Source organism: Protopterus annectens, chromosome 3.part1 (genome assembly GCF_019279795.1).
Source record: "Protopterus annectens isolate FY-2018-M chromosome 3.part1, PAN1.0, whole genome shotgun sequence".
NCBI lineage: Eukaryota > Metazoa > Chordata > Ceratodontiformes > Protopteridae > Protopterus > Protopterus annectens.
The window spans coordinates 1644865386-1644882804 of record NC_056732.1 but is presented as its reverse complement, the minus strand read 5'-3'; the positions used below and the strand labels follow the sequence as shown (position 1 = coordinate 1644882804).

General features: G+C 41.0%; 1 protein-coding gene across 4 annotated transcripts in view; it reads right to left on the bottom strand.

Annotated features, from left to right (window-relative positions):
* Positions 1 to 17419, bottom strand: part of AKAP9 (A-kinase anchoring protein 9) — a 3155794-nt gene that overhangs the window by 787227 nt on the left and 2351148 nt on the right. For all 4 annotated transcript variants that reach the window (XM_044067665.1, XM_044067666.1, XM_044067667.1 and 1 more), the window contains one exon: positions 16494 to 16706. In XM_044067665.1, the coding sequence (XP_043923600.1) occupies positions 16494 to 16706 (213 nt within the window). The remainder of the gene's footprint in view (positions 1 to 16493; positions 16707 to 17419) is intronic.

Sequence of the window (17419 nt, the reverse complement as noted above, 5' to 3'; positions counted from 1 at the left end):
AAAACATTAAAATCATTCTGTAAATGGTGTGGAATGAAAAAAGAAAAACATCCCCCAGACCACCTTTGAATTTTTTATTCAGTCAGTAATTCACTTATATTCCATTTATATTCCAATCTTTTTTATAGATGAAGCAAAAGAGATAATCTACTCTTAACCTCACAACTAGCTGTAAGAATCCTCTCGTTATAGAATTAAAGAATATTCAAGGCAACTGGGTCAAGCAGCCCTTTACACACTGTCAGTACCTACCCATACACCTTATCTCCTTTTTCAGGGATTGACAGATCAGTCATACCTGGGGTGAGTTTATGAGTACCTATGCAAGCATCTAATTTTCCCTTACTTAGTACTAATATATTTACTGACAGTCTTGGTGCCCTCGAACCCAACATGTTTAGCCAGCTCACCAGGGAACAAAAGCAGCACAGCTGTCTAAATCTCCCTAGAACCGAATGACAAGTGTTTGCTGTAGTGAGTCAAGTGAGAGGCTTCTTTTTATTTTTATTACCCCAGTGTTAATGGTGCATGTTAGGGATATTGGACCTTTCCATTCTACTACATTCCTCTCTCTACAAGAGTGTTCACCTGCCATTTCAGATGTTTGAAAACCTCAGTGATGCCCCCAACACTGAACTAGGATATCTCCTGCAAATACATTTCTTCCAACTCTAGTGATATCACCTTCAATGTACTAGGACAGCCCCTGCAATATATTTCTTCTGTAAGTGAGATAAATGAGTAATTTTCTTATTCTCATCCATGGTAAAATCATTTATTCTCACACACTGGCCTTTGATTACATTATTCTTGAGATACGAAGGATGCATATTTAGGGCATTAAGGAGCTAAGTTTTAACATGACCTACCAGAGGGGATTAGTCTTCAGCTAGACAGGTCTTATCACTAACCCCAAAGCTGCTCTTCTACAGGATGTATCAGCATTTGATGGAATGCTCTGCTATTTGAGAAAAGTACGTTGCATAACTAGCACTGAAAATTTCAGGGTATTACCTTGCATCTCCTCAGTCTTGTCCTTTAACTGAGACAGAAGTGACCACTGCTATTTTAACAATGTATGTTTGGTAATTAAGAGCCCAGAAGGAATGGGTGACAGAGGTACAGACCAGGGGGACTCAAACTCCAATGTTCATGATGGCTGTATGAGGATTAGAACACAGTCTCCAAATAAAAAAGGTAGTAAAATGGTGTTAGCCTGCTGGGAATGTAATGTAGTAGCTTTTCTCCCTCATTTAGAATTATGTTTGAGCTCAAGGGCCTTGAGTTTGGGATACTTGATGTAGATGTTTTTGTCAAAGCAGTCCAGGATTCCACTTTCCTTATCAATGGGAGAAAAATTACTGCTAGTATTCATAGATACCATGACTGGAACAGTAACTGGTTATTTACGGAAATATTTGCAGGAAATCACAACCTTATAAAAATGGTCTGGTTTTCAGGTATTCTGGCTCCAAAGATGCATAGTAACCATTTGATATTCCAAGATTAGCCACTGCGAGTCCCAGAACAGAGAAACTAAATGAGTAAGAATGCAGTCTTACAGTACGTCTGAGAATGTAGTGTCTTAGAGTCTTCCTTTTTCCCAAGATGTGGTGATCTCGGAGGTGTTTGCTCCCCATATAGGGTGGAGTGGTGGGGGGGGGGTTTGCTTCCCTTAAAAAAAAACAACTTTAAAGGAGAACTGTGACGTTCAGCATTTGCTGTTCTCCTATATTTTCATACTTTTTTGCAATTCTGAAGCTTGCACTTATGAGTCTCAAAATTATAACAGGGAATCAAGATGGACTCCTAAAACCGTCCACCAAACGTATTTCTGCAGGAGGTACTGCTAAGGGCTCTGGCTCAGGTAATCCCAGGAAGTCCCTGCCTCATCTGGGCATCTTAAGAACTTCTAAGACTCTCACATGAAATAATCTTTCACTCTGCTTAGGATACTACCAGATGATAAATATTTATTCATTTATTTGCTTTTCTTTACCAGGAAAGTCCAACAGGGTACACTGACCATTTTCCCTGAAGGCTCAGGAAGAAAAGCTCCAAGAAACAGTACAAGTATGACATAAAAAGAAGTTATGCACTCACCTTAACGTTCCATCTGTGTTGTCCATTTTCATTCTTCCTCAACGTGTGGATCTCAGATCCGAACCTCGGATTCGACTTGGCCACTTTCCAAACCTTAGGCTCCAAAGCTCAAAATTCTCCTCTACCCATAATGCCTCATTCCCCCTGATTACCTCAGACTGAATTTGCTGCTAACATATTGCAAACTACACAGGTAAGTATACATATAATTTGGTAACTACATAAAATGAAAGAACAAGGTACAGGATCTCAAACAGCAACTATGGTTCCTAAAAGCATAACTGTCAAGTTTTTTACAGCCATGGGCAGGAGGAAGGAGGGTGGGAAGGTTGAGGAAGAATGAAAATGGACAACACTCTATCTTCAAAAAAACTCTTCACTCATACCTAGTATCCCAGTGGAAATGCTCTAGCTGCCACCCCACATAACTCACACTGCAAATTTTCTTTTTCCCCCCTTTTTCATTAACATTGCTCCTTCTAACTTCTCCTCAAACTCATAAACTGTTTGTTATTTACCTGCAAACTGGATATTATTCTAGTCTACACCTCTTACTTCAAACTTCCTATATATTAATGTTCCTGTATATATCTTGTAATCATTCCTTAAAATTCTGCACTACCTGTTCATTTATCTAAAACCTACACTGTTTGCAATGTTTGTTCTTGTCTAATCTAATTGTATATTTTCAGTCTATGTCATATTGTTATATTAATTGGTCTGCGCTATATTATAACACATGCAAACTTATTACCTACATCATTTTGTAACCTTGATTGTTTATGGAGCTTTTCTCCCCAGGACTCCATTGAAAATGGGTTCACTTTGGCCCAATGGACTATCCTGTTAAACCAACTGCAAATAAATAAATAAATAAATAAACACAGATGAAGCATTATGGTGAGTACATAACTTCTTTATCTGATGCTGTCATTTTTATTTGTTCCTCAACCTGTGGGACAGAGTCCCCAGCTACAGTAACCTTGGGCAGCCTCATGGAAGGATATTCTGCAGCACTGCAGAACCAAAGTCAGTTCTATTTTTGTAGTGTGACTCAAAAGGTACGAGAATTTGACCACAAAGCTGCTGCATAAATATCAATGAAGACAAAAGCCTGATAAGTTGACATGCATCTGGTAGAATGGGCTTTGACTTGTTAGGCAAAGATATACCCTTAGATGCATACACAAAAGAGACACACTCTCTTAATCATTTGGTTAACATGGTCTTAGAAACTGGTTTTCCTTTTCTGATATTGGTAAAGGATACTAACAATTGATCAAACTTCCTGAATGATTTTCTCCTGTCCTGACAGAAATGCAGTTGTCTATTAACATCTAATAGATGAAGGATATATTCTCCCTTGTTTTGAAAATTAGAAACGAATACTAGTAGGTTGATGGACTGGTTAATATTGATCTCTGTAGCAACTTTGGGTAAAAAGGAAAATATGTAAAGGGGCTTTGTCTTTATGGAAAATCAAATAAGGAGCTTTGGGAGAAAGGACTTGTAATTCAAAAACCCTTCTAGCAGAAGTGATGGCCACCAAGAAAACATTTTTCCAAGAAAGGAATTTCAAATCAACCTTGGCTGAAGGTTAAAAAGGTGGCTGGACTAGTGCCTGAAGAATCACAATCAGATCCCAAGGAAGAGTGGGATCCTTAACAGGAGGGCGAAGCAAAAAGGTACCTCTAAGAAAGGCTTTGCACAACTTTGAAGAAGGCAGCGATGAAAAATTTTCTCCGATTTGATAACTGGAAATAGATGCCAGTTGTACTTTTACAGTGGAATAAGTTGTCCCACTCTAAAAGATATCAGCAAGGAAGTCTAAAACTGCAGGCATGGCAGCTGTAAAGGGATGTAACTGCTTCTGCTGAGCCCACATGGAAAATCTTTTCTATTTGCTCTTATAAAACTTTCTTAGTGGATGGTTTGTAGGATGAAATCAAAATCTTTTGGACGGTGGAAGAAAGATTGTAATGCCTAGCCATCATCGGAATTGGGGAAACCATGTGGTTAGTTTCAGGCTTGGGAGATCCATGTGAGTCTGCTCTGATGGGTAGGACAGCAGATCTGGAGCCGGTTCCAATGTCCATGGAGGGCAGATGAGATAAGACCACAAGAAGGGGAACCAGAATTGCCAACGCCAGAAGGGAGCAATGAGGATAACCCTGCTCTTCAACGGGTCTATATTACCAAAGCGAAAAACCCTATGCCCGAATACCAAAACATTGACCCCTATACTGCAAAAATCCCGAACGCACTAAACCGTGAAAAAAAATATCGAACCGACATAGTCAGCCAACCCCACCACCCGCTACATAATACCTACCCAAGCAAAATAAATAAACCACATACATACACTAACCAAACCCTACTTCTAACCTAAACTAAAGCACCAAAACTCTACCTCCAACACTACACTAAACCCCACAAACACAACTATCTATGCAATTTCCTTAACCCCTCCCTAACCCTAAGGTCCGTAACTACCGCACACTTCCCCTACACACATACACCCAAACAAAATAAATAAAACACATACATACATTTAAAAAAAAACCCTACCTCCAACACTATACTAAACCCCACATACACAACTAACTATACACTATCCTTAACCCTAAGGTCCGTAACTACCACACACTTCCCCTACACACATACACCCAAACAAAATAAATAAAACACATACATACATTTAAAAAACACCTACTTCTAACACTAAACTAACTCTTACATACATTACCTATCTATGCACTTACCTTAACCCAAATCCTAACACTAAATTCCTATCTATCGCACACTTACCTTACGGAGCTATACCGCAGATGGGCCAACCAAAACAAATCGACATTTCGAACTTTCACGGTTTACGTACTTCGTGCAATATGGGTTGACGTCTTCATATTTGCCTAAAGGAATCTTCGCTCTCGTAATAGGAACTCCTTCAACCTATGTGCTTTCTGAAGAAACCTGGGAATTAGAGGTAGAGGTGGGAATGCGTAAAGTAGACCGGGGGCCAAGCATGAACTGGAGCATCTCTTGGGGACTGTCCCTGAGGAGGGATCAGGGCAAAGAACCTGCTGCATTGGTTGTTGTGAAGGAATGGAAAGAGGTCGCAGCAGGATTGACCCCATTTGTGAAAGATCATGTTTGCCACTGACTGTTTTAGACACCACGTGTGAGGCATCAGCAAGACTCTGCTCAGCCTGTCTGCTAGATTGTTGCACTCCCCCGGAATGTGCATTGCAATTAGAAAGCAGCTGGATAGAGATCACCCATTGCCACACTCTCATTGCTTCTCGACACAAGGGGTAAGACCTGGTTCCTCCTTGCTTATTGATGTACCAGACAACCAACTGTAGTAAAAAAGCACACAAACAGGGAAGGCCAACTGAATCACAAACTCAAACACTTTATTAAAACAAAATGAAAATCTCTAGCGCCTCGGCTATACAAGCCTTTACAGAGTATACCTTTTTCCTTCCCAATGTTCCTTTTCTATATATATATATATATATATATATATATATATATATATATATATATATATATATATATCTACACAACCTCACTCTCCAACAGTGCAATTAATCAATTAAATAATAAAACTTTTAAAACCATTTCACAAAAACATTTCCAATTATACACTCTACTGAGACCTTTAGGGGAAAGTATATTACATTTTAAAATAAAAACAGATTCCTTTTTTCTCAACTTGTATTTAATATCATTTAAAATTATGCAGTCTTTATATATTTGTTCCAAAACTGTTGCTTGCAACCCTGATGGATCCCCATTGTGAAAATCATAGAAATGTGTAGCTACAGGACTAGCTTGTTTAGTCTTTTTTGATGTCTCTAATATGTTCTTTCAGTCTTTTAGAGAAACTTCTCTTACTTTCTCCTATATAAAATTTTCCACAAGGACACCTAAGTCCATATAGAGATAGCAGCAGGGTTGACCCCATTTGTGAAAGACCATGTTTGTCATGGACTGTTTTAGAGACCAATCATGAGGGATCAGAAAGACTCTGCTCAGCCTGTCTGCTAGAATGCTGCACTCCCCCGGAATGTGCATTGCAATTAGAAAGCAGTTGATACACATCACCCACTGCCACACTTTCATCGCTTCTCGACACAAGGGGTAAGACCTGGTTCCTCCTTGCTTACTGATGCACTAGACAACCAATATGTTGTCTGTTTGTATCACAATAGTCCCAAGAGGAAGAAAGCTGTGCAGGGCTGGAAACGCTAGAAGGACCACTCTCATCTCTAGGACGTTGATACACAGACTGGTCTCCTGTAACATCCATGTGCCTTTGACCATCTGTCCTAGAAAATGTCCCCCCACACCCTATCTGGGAGGCATCCATGGTCAAAGTGTCATTTGGGGGGAGGAACAAAGGGACGTCTTTGTTTGATGTCTGAAGAATGAAGCCACCATAGAAGCGAGTTTTTACACACTCCTGAAAGCTTGTTCAGATAGCTTAGAGGATGCTGATGTAAGGACCTTTTGCCCGCTAATGTCCATTGCAGAATTCTCATGTGTAGTCTTGCTGTAGGTAACAGGGTAATCGTGGCGACCACAGACCCCAATGCTCTGAGAACTAATTTCGCTGGCGGATTCGGTATTAACAGAATCTGTCTGATATGTAGTCTTAAAGTAGAAAATCTGTTTGGAGGGAGGATGGCCAGAGTTTTGGATGTGTCCAGACATGCTCCTATAAAGTCTATTACTTGGACCTTGTCCAATTGCCATTTCTGCATGTTGATGGTTATGCCTAAGTGAGGGGCTAGGAGTAGCAAATAATCCCTGGTTTGGGTGTGTAGATGCCTGGTTGGAGTGGTGAGGAGCCAATTGTCCAGGTAAGGAAACACGTGGAATCCCTGCAGTCTCAAGTGAGCTCCCAGTACCGCCATGCATTTGGTGTACACCCTGGGGGCTATGATGAGACCAAAAGGGAGGACTGTGAATTGAAAGTGATTGGTTCTCAGCCTGAAGTGGTGATACCTTCTGCAGCATCTGTTCATTTTGATATGATATAGTACATGTCCTTTCAGGTCTATCAAGCATATCCAGTCATCCATTTGCAATAGAAAAAGAATGGACTGGACTGTGACAATCCTGAATTTTGAGTTTTTTATTGACTTGCTCCAGGATATCAGGTCCAAAACTGGCCTTAGATCCCCAGTCTTTTTCTTGTACTGAAAAGAATCTTGAGTAAAACTCTCATCTGGTTTCATTTTGGGGGACCTTCGGGATGACTTTTTTGTCCAGTAGCTTTGCAATGTCTAAAGCTGCTGACTCCCTCTGATGAGGTGGAACATCAGGGAGGGATCTGTTTCATTTGGGATGTTTTAAAAAGGGAACGGAATAGCTGTTGGATATGATCCTTTGCACCCACTGATTGTTTGTGATGCCTTTCCAGCCTTCTGGGTGCAAGGATAAGTACTCCCTGACTGCCTCCAGGGAGGGACAGCTGGGCAACCCCTCAGGACCGCTGAAGGGTCTGTCTGAGAATAAATCTCAAGACTCTTGATTTTGCGGACCTGCTCTGCCATGTGGGCAGAGTATAACATTATTATTGTTTTCCCCTCTGCCTCTGGGGGAAAAAATCTCCCTGGGATTCCTGAAAAGGACCTTGAGACTTCTTGAACCATACTTTTTTACCACCATGCTGATCCCTGGTGAAGAATCTTTCTAGGGTAGAAAACCAGATTCCGATGGCAGACAAGCTCTTTCCATCTTTCTCACTATGGGAGAGTGTGTCTCTGACAGTGGGCCCAAACAATGACGATTCATCAAGGGTGCACTGACGAATGATGCCTTGAAATACTCTGTGAAGTCACACAGCCGCATCCAGGCGTGACATCTAATGGCAATGCTTGAACCGGCAGCCATGGAGGTGCCCTCTTTGGGGTGGGAAATTAACCTCGTGGATGTGTTGGAGACTGACTGTAGAGTGCAATTCTGGAGGAAAAGACCTTCCGCTCCTCATCATACATGGACTCTGGAGCAGAGCTAGAAAGGTATTTGACTAAATCCCTCTGTAGCCTAGTATAACGAGAAAGGTAGTTCAGCACTTGTAAGGTGAAAGTGGCCAAAGTGTAAACTCTCTTGTCAAATCTGTCCATTGCCCTAGACATCTTGTTAGGGGGATGGACAGTGGAGCTTTTCTGAGCGAGCTCCTTACTGGTGGCTGCTGCAACAACCTTTGCGTCTACTAGGATTCCTTTGGTCCAATGTGGTCAGTCTGTTGGGGCACTAAGAATCTTATCTGCATGTTTGGGGATAGGTTCTACAGTGTCCAGCTCCTTCCATGCCCTGGTTGATACTAAGTCAATTAGTGCATCGGGGTGGGGGCACAAGATGTTTCCAAAGCAGACATCCTCAGGTGGAGATCTCGGTGACCCTTCCCCTTTCTCAAAATCAGTGTCTTCTGTGACAGATTCTTGGGGAGAATATAGGTGCCTCCTCTTGCACCCTCCTCTTCCGGGATACCTCCTCGGAAGGATGCTCTGGGGAAGTATCCCAAGAGACCCTGGATTCTAAGGGTGGAATGGTTTGGAGGCTTTGCTGGGCCAGTTGTCCCAGAGGTGGCAGACTTAGGGTCTCAGATACGGTTTCCAAGGAGGTAAGGGGTGGATCCAAAAGCACTGGAGCAGAGGACCTCCTTGGCAAGGAAAGAACCCGCTCAACCACCTCGAAGGCAGATGGGCTGAGAGACAATGAAGATGTTTTGCCCAGAGGTGAAGCTGTCGAAGCAGAAAGCATTCGAGCCTCACTGGCCAGACACTCTGAAGGGGGAGTTGGTGCCGAGCTGTCAAATGCTGAGGCTCTGAAGGGAAGTGAAGGGTCCAAAAACTTCGGAGTCTAAGTTAACCCCCCCCCTCCCCAGAACCAATGTTGAGGCTTTGTCTCTGAGAGCCATTCTACTCCAACTTAGGGCAGAGTGAGTCAGGGAAGTTGTAGGAGCCAGAGAAATAATCACTACCAGCTCCGATGCCTTGACTCTCAGGGCCTTCGGACCTGAGGACTCCGAAGCAGGAGGTTGGATCAGAGAAGGAGCAACAGACCTAAATGGACAGAGTCGACTTACGGACCCGGTGGTGGAATGGATCTGGTAAAACCTCCATCTGGATATGTGTCTGAAGAAATTGCCTCATAAACCTATCCACCTCAGATCCGGAAAGGCTATGGGAAGACCTGATGGAAGATGTGGAAGGTGGTCTAGAGAATGTTTTGGGGGATCTGTTTTAAAAGGGAGATCCCAAAGGAGCTGGAGTCAGTCCTGAGGGAGAAGCAGGAGCTTGGGTCCAAGGGACGCGTCAGCAGACTTACTTGGATTCAAGGATGTCGGTTCTGATGCTCAGGAAGCCTTTTTTTGGAAGCTCGCTGGTTGCAGAAGCAGCCTTTCTGGGGAACATTTCCTGTGCTCCTTATGCTTTTTTGTGAGGGCTTGAGCCCCTGAAGTAGAAGACGTCACTGCTGGGACAGAGAAAGGAATAAGGACCATCAAAATCAGCTTGAGGCAATCATCCAAAGCACGAGGGTGGAACCCCTCACAGATGGAACAGCAGACAGGCCGAGACAATATATGCACTCCCTGTGGGCATCAGATAAAGGAATCTTGTGCCCACAGGAAGTACACTTATTAAATCCTAAAGGTTTATCAGCCATTAATGCACACACAGAGAGAATGTAGTGAAAGTTTTGAAACATGAGAATAAATCTAAGATCATGTCTCTGCTTAATTTAGCAGAAGCATATCGACATCAAGCAGGAATGGAAATCAAACTAGAAGTGGATAAAAACCAGGCAGCAACTGAATGTGCTAAAAAAACAAAAGAAAGAATATAAGGTGAAGGATCAGATGAGAAGGCATGAAATGTGGAAAATGCATAAATATAGTTGCAAGCATAGAAAACTTCTTGAAGAACCTTATGTTGGATTAGGAATGAATACAAGAGGAGAGGTAAATTCAAACCAACAGATGAAAGGTAAATACTGGCGGCCCAAGATAGTGGGCTAAGTAGACACTGGTTTACAAAGTCTATTGAACATGTGGAAGAAACAGACATATGTAGGTTTTTGTAAAACCAAATTGGAAACAGTCACACACCTTGTTGCTGGTTGCAATGTACTAATGGCAGAGGGACTGTATAATGAAAGGCATAATAATGTGGTGAGACTGTTACACTGGAGATTGTGCAAACATCATGGTATCGAAGTGGCTGAAAATCACTGGAAACATAAGCCACAAAGAATTATAGAAAATTATGAAGTTTATATCAAATGGGATCACTTAATACCAACAGTTCAAAAGATAGATGCTAGAAAACCAGATATAGTGGTCCAAGAAAAGAAGACAAAAGTAGCATTGATGATTGAAATTGCCACACATAGTGACTGCAGTGTCTTGCATACAGAGAGGCACAAAGTCATAAAATACCTTGATCTGCAGACAGAAACTAGAGCCATGTGGAAGAAAGATACCCAGACAGTTCCAATAGTAGTAGGAGCAACTGGTCTTATAAAAAAGAATTTAAAGTCGTATTTAGATATGTTGCCAATTCATGTAACACCATACGAATTGCAGGAAGAGTCATTACTGGGCACATTGCGGGTGCTGCGAAGAGCATTTTTGGCTGACATCAAAGAGTGAAACAATACTAATTTCATGAAATTTAATTATACTTTGAGTTAGAAATGGGGTCCATTCCTGTCATGGTATTAGAAACCCAAAAGACTTGGAGAGATTAAAAACAGAAGAAGGGAGGAGAGGAAGGAAATACATTCCCACAAAAAAACAGACCACATACAGAGACAAAGAATTTTTTTTAATGATATCTATAAGCCGAGATAGGAGCAAGACAAAAAGGGTAGTAGAAGACAAAAATAAACTGACAACTACAAAACTACCCCTAGAAACTCTCAGCAGAGCTCAAGCGATTGAATCACAATGCTTCCTGCTTCTTGTAGAGCGGCAAACTCAATCTGAGGTAATCAGGGGGAATGAGGCATTAAGGGTAGGGGAGGGGCTTCAGCTTTGGAGCCTAAGCTTTGGAAAGTGGCCGAGTCGGCTCTGAGACCCACAGGTTGAAGAATAAATGAAAATGACAACATCAGTTCTAAGTTTAAATAAGTTCTAAAGAAAGAGGTACAAAATGAAATGAATTAACAATGGAATACACAGGAAATATCACACAAATATATAAACTGTATCAAGTTATAAGAGATGACATTTGTATACACTGCAGAGAACCTTTGAAAGAGACAATTTTCAGTATTAATGCATTTATTAAACACTAGATGGCATCATACATTTCAGAGCTAAAATAATGTAACAAGCATCTATATCCATGCTGATATGTAAGCTGCATACCTCTCAGCTGTCAAGATTTTTGCCTCATATTTTGATCTGCTCCTCATTAAAATTTGTGTTTTTCTGGCAAATCAGTGAGCATTAAAGTCACTAAATAATGACTAACACCTCACAGCAAGAGATTCTCTAGTTTGATTCTCAGCTGGGGTGCCTTCTATGCGGAGTCTGCATGTCCTCCCTATGTTCGCATGGGTTTCCTCCGGGTACTCTGGTTTCATCCCACATTCCAAAGACATGCAGTAGGTGGACTGGACACTCTAAATTGGCCATAGTTGTGCATGTGCATGTAAGTGTGTGTTATGGAATAATTACCATGGCAGGGTTAGCCACCCAGAGGTGTAAACCTTGGCTCTAGATGATTGTCACTTTTGAAGTGACACCCTGACATCACCTGTACAAAAATGGTAAAAGGGGTTGTGGATGGATGGATTTAAGTTTCAGACTTGATAACCTTTAGAAAATGCATGCTAACATGAAATCTACTCTATCAACTTTATAATTTTATAAGAGCAATATTTAAAATCTGTCCCTATTCTTGGGTCATTGTCCCCTCACTATTTTAAGCTTTATCCAGATTTCTTGTACTAACAGGTCAAGGTCATCAGTGTCCACCCATATATAGATACCTTAAAGGTCCAAAGCATTTAAGCAACATGTGCCTGCATCTTGCCAGAACATGAGCTAAGAGATAATTCATAGATTTCTCATGGGAGGAGTGTAATAAACTAATTTCTATAAGGCATAGAACAGGAACTACTGAGTACTTTCATATTTTTATCATTCAGATTCAGAACCATCTGCAGATTTTAGTATGAATTAGATGCAATTTGAGGTTGTTTTTAAATACACTAGTGGGAGGCAGAGGATACGGTGTTCTAAGTGTCTGACGTGCAACAAGGAGTGAAAGTTCTCCTGTCCAGCCTATGACTTGGTGGACTCTTGAGTTTGGGAGGTGGGAACTCTCCCTTCTCTTGTTAAGACAAGGGCTTCTTGACAATAACTCCTGTTATGAAGATGGCTGAAGGTTCTTAAAGTGCATAAATTTCCAAGTTGACTTCATAAAATGTTGAGAGAGAGCCTGGGAAGAAGAAAGAGATGAAGGCCACACAGCTCATATTCTGGCAATATGCAGACACATGTTGCTTGAATGTTTTGGACCTTTAAGGTGTCTACATAAGGGTGGACACTGATGACCTCAATCACAGAACCAGGGATGTCCTTACATACCAACATTGATACTGCCCTCCCCCTCATGAATCAAGATTCAAACAACAGAACCAGATGCCCGCAGGCAGGGCAGGCATCCAGACTTACAGATGACTGCAGGATTACAACTCAGGAACACCTGCTGTCATCTGAGCATGTGGCTGCTGTCCAAGACACCAATATATCCATCTCTGAGTCTCAGACTGCAAAACTGCTTCACAGGATCCAATGCCATCAAGTCTATAGACGTCTGCAGCTTTTTTTTTTTTTTTTTTTTTTTTTTTTTTTTTTTTTTGTGAGGTGTCCATGGCTGGCTTTCCTGATGCCTCAAAAGCCTTGGTCAAGACACACAGCCCTCTATAGTTCAGGTAGATATGCTTCTGGTTGGAAGCATGCACAGCAAAGGCAGCTAGAGACATTGTGCTTAGGCTCCAAACATAATAAACACTTGATGTCGAAGTCTTTATATGGAATCTGCTGTACCTAGAAACTTTAACTTCGGACATCTATACATGATATTTGAAGAAAAAAAAAAAGAGCACAACTGAGCAGATAAAGTTTCCCCAATGGGTATGTGTCTGAAAACTTTAAAAGCCCAGCCAAACCAATGACACTAGCATCATATGCATCAGTCTGTAATTGTACTGAGGCAAGAGCTAAAGACTGTGCAGCAGACTGATGTTCCTGTTACACCACTGATGTGCTGATGCCCGGGTGGGAGGGAGTCCACTTGGCCAGGAGGTGCAAAGTTGTGGAAGTCAGGCCAGACTTTGATCTTTTTGCAGAATGTGGTGGTGCTGCGGTAGCGTTGTCGCCTCACAGTAAGACGCTGTCCGGTTCGACTCTCAGCTAGAGCGTCTTCTGCGTGGAGACATGCGTGAATGGGCGTACCTTCATTGAAGGTTGTGCATCAGGGCTGGCAACTCGGTACGTAAAAATCAACTGCCAATCATTAGCAGACCGGAGTTCTGCTGTGGCGACCCCTAACCGGGAAAAGCCGAAAGACACAACAACAACTAAAATTTTATCACTACTCATCCCAATTAGACTCCAGAGAATTTTTCCTCACGTAGATATAAATGTCGGAGGTGTGAGAGGGAAGAAAGTGGAAACTGGGAACATATTTTCTGGGAGTGCAGTGAGTTGATGGACTTAAGGATTCCCTGCGGAATGCACTGTCAGAGATGCTGGGTGGGCAGACTGGTGTGATGAGGGACATGATTTTTCTGAGCTATGATACAGAATCGGAATTGCCTAGACATGGTAAGGCCTTGCTGTCTCTAATTAAGGTAGCTGCCAAAGAAAGCAATTACTAGAAAATGGAAAACAAAATCTGAACTGACTATGTCAGAAGTAGTGAATATAGTAACAGAGATAAACAACTGGAATAGAGAAAAGGATAGGAGTAAACTACATAAGAAAAAATGGGAATTGAGGGAACAATACACACAGGGGAAGAATGAGTTTTAAAAGAAGGCAGGACTTAAATGAGCTATGCAATTTTTGACTGAAAATGATTGGGCAGATTATGAGTGATGTAAAATGCTTGCAACTAGGATTGTGTCGGTATGGTTTGTTTTCATTTTTATAAATGTATGACTGCATATGTTGTAAGTGATGGTTTAATAAAGATGTTTCTTGTTTTAAAAAAAGGGGGCAGGAATTGAATAATTTATGTAATGTTGCTTAGGGAATATGATATACAGCAATACATGTGAAGCATAATGCTTGTTAATTTTAACTTGTTAATACAGTTTGATTACTTTTATATAAATGTAAATGTGCCTATGTCACAAGTGATAATTCAGTAAAGGTGCTTAAAAAAAGATGTCACTACTGCAACAGTGGGCAATATAATGACTTATGCTATCTGAGGCACAGTAACACAGTTTATCTCAATGCATTTCCACATTTTTGATATAGAATATATAAGCTCTGGAATACAGTGATAAAATTAAATTATTCAGATGTCCAGTGATGATGATTACAATGCATGAGTGGATAAAAAAATTGGAAATATGTTCAAAAATGCAACACAGAGCATCTAAAAACACAAGGCTTCTCCAGCATAAATTAACAATTTCCTCTAACAAAGCACTCAGATCTCCAGCAAAATCCATCAGCTTTTTTATCAAATCTGATGGCTAGCCTAGGGACTGTGGTTCAAGTGGCTTGGGTCATGACTGAAAAGTGCTTTTGGAACAGCCCACCTACGAGGTTAACAAAGTTATAAATAATTTTTGGTGGTTCTACACCTTGTGGAATACATATGTTGTGTTATTTGTATCACTTGTGTTTCTTTGTTCTACCCTGGTTAATAAATGAAAATAAAATTATTCCAAACAAAAAAGCTGGGCGGTGCCTATATTCACATGCCACCGCCAAGCTCTGGAACTGTCTGCTAACAGACATTACTACCATTGAGAGCTTTAACAACTTCAAACACACCCTAAAAAAAAAAAAAAAAACATTTCTATGGTATCAGACCTGCCCCTGCTATTTCCCTAACAGGTGAACTCCATTCAGACTCTAGGGGCTTTCCCTTCTATCCCTAAAACAGGAATTTCATCTACTAACCACTAGCATATTGGACTAACAGACTTTCCATATTTCTGCACCCTTAACTTTCCCATCCTTCGAAGCATCTTCTTGATCTAATGTTCTGATCCTCATTCTTTACCTTACTCCTACCTGATGTATATAAAAAAAGAGTTTGCAATCAACTACTTTAATTTAGTACGTGTTTTATTATTGTATCTACCTCTCCGTGCTTATTTTGTATTTATTATTGCATCTACCACTCTGTATTTATTTAGTATTCAGTTATTATTAATGTGTGCTTTACTACTTGCTTTTTATCTTGTTCATGTAAATTGTCTTAACTTCCATGTTTCATATGGAGCTTTTCTGCCCAGGCCTCCACTGAAAATGCGTTCCTGACCCAGTCGAACTTTCCCGGTAAACAAATGTTAAATAAAGTGTACAACATTAACACTGGTCTTTGCTTATCGGTATGTTCCGTATTTATTCTTTTTTCTTTCCAAACTGTTCATCATAAACTACTGCTATATGGAGTCCCCAGCTCAGCTCAAAATTGAAAACAGGTCATGTATCATCCCAAAAACAGTAAATAAACAACCCTTAACCTAACGTGGTTTCATGCCCAGTATCTTCTGTAAGTGCCCCTATTGTCATCAGACTTTAGAAGATGAGAAGGCCTGGTTTCATAACCAATATCTGGACTTAAGGGCTGAAAGCTGCAACAGTTATCAATGTTATGCTGCAGGCCCAAGCAGAATATGCAGAACCTGTGAAGGTCCTGTTTCATGTTTTACTAACAGACCTCGCTGGTCTTTGTCATCTTCAAAAGCCAACACTTCCCTATGATAACTGCTTGGACAAATGACAGTTCAAGTAACTGCTACGAAAATTAGTTCCATGGATGTATAATCTTCTCAATTAAGGTGCAGCAACACTGGAATGGACCAAAAGGGCAATGCAACATGAACCTGGTCCAACAACAGCTTTGTACAGCCATGCAGAAGGTCACAGAAAGGACACCTAATTACATAGCTGCTACACACAGTACTTCAAAGAAATATCAAAGTAGTCTGTATCTAATAAATGTCTATGTTATTACAGCAGTATCTAGTACTATTTCTAACACATAATGCTTTTATAACATAAAAAATGCAAATGTAAGGGTCAGATGGAGACATATGGCATGCAAATGTTGTTTAAGTTAAACCAAACCTGTCAAGAAAAAGACAAAACGTTATCTAAAACAAATACATACGGTACTCCACAGGTCCTGCATTTTCCTTCATTGCTGCCTTCTGCCTGGCAACAAGCTCCTTTTCTATCTGGAGCTGCTGTCTTTCTTCTTCCAGCTCCTGAAGACGCATTGTTGTGTGATTTAGCTCTTGCTCAAGACTGCGTAGAAGCTCAGCCTTTTCCTGAGCCTGTGTCTCCAGAGATGCTCTCTCATCACTGTATCCATCAATCAGCCCTGTGTCACAAAAAAAAATGAAAGTTTAACTAAGTAGTTCTTCAGCATCTGGATTTAAATGCTAATCCAAAGTAATTCCATAACCATCATTTCTAAATTGCAAATGCTTCTTATGAAATAAATTTTAACATGAAAAACCACATTCCAGGATATACATCATAGGTTCATAGGTTCATACTAGGCTATCTGTCCTAGGGCATTTATAAGCCTAGCCAGAATGTGTTTGGCTTTCGCCACCCATTTTAAATTTATTTTGCTATGCCCTTTTTCGAGGTTAGTATACTGTGCCTCTGTCTAACAGTGACACAGAAGTGATACCCGGGGTAAACCTACGATCTCCCATCCAATCATCAAGATTCCTCTTGAAGAGAGTCAATGAGGGACTCTGCCTTTGTTTGTTTGTTTTTGCCAAAGGGGATGACTATACACTTTTTGGCATTTAGCTTGAGGCCATGGCTCTGGCACCAGTTGTCTGTTTCTATGAGGCCCTTTTGGAGGATGCTTGTGTCGGCTGGAGAGTTGATTATGGCGCCCAGTTTGCAGTCATCTGCGAACTTGGTCAGCCACAGTCCTTCCGTGTTGGCCTGTACCTCCGAGAAATATATACCGAACAAGAGAGGTCCCAGGACTGAGCCTTGTGGGACACCACTTGTAACTGGTTTGGAGTCTGACATGGCTCCAGCAATTCTAACCATGTGGGTTCTGTCCTTGAG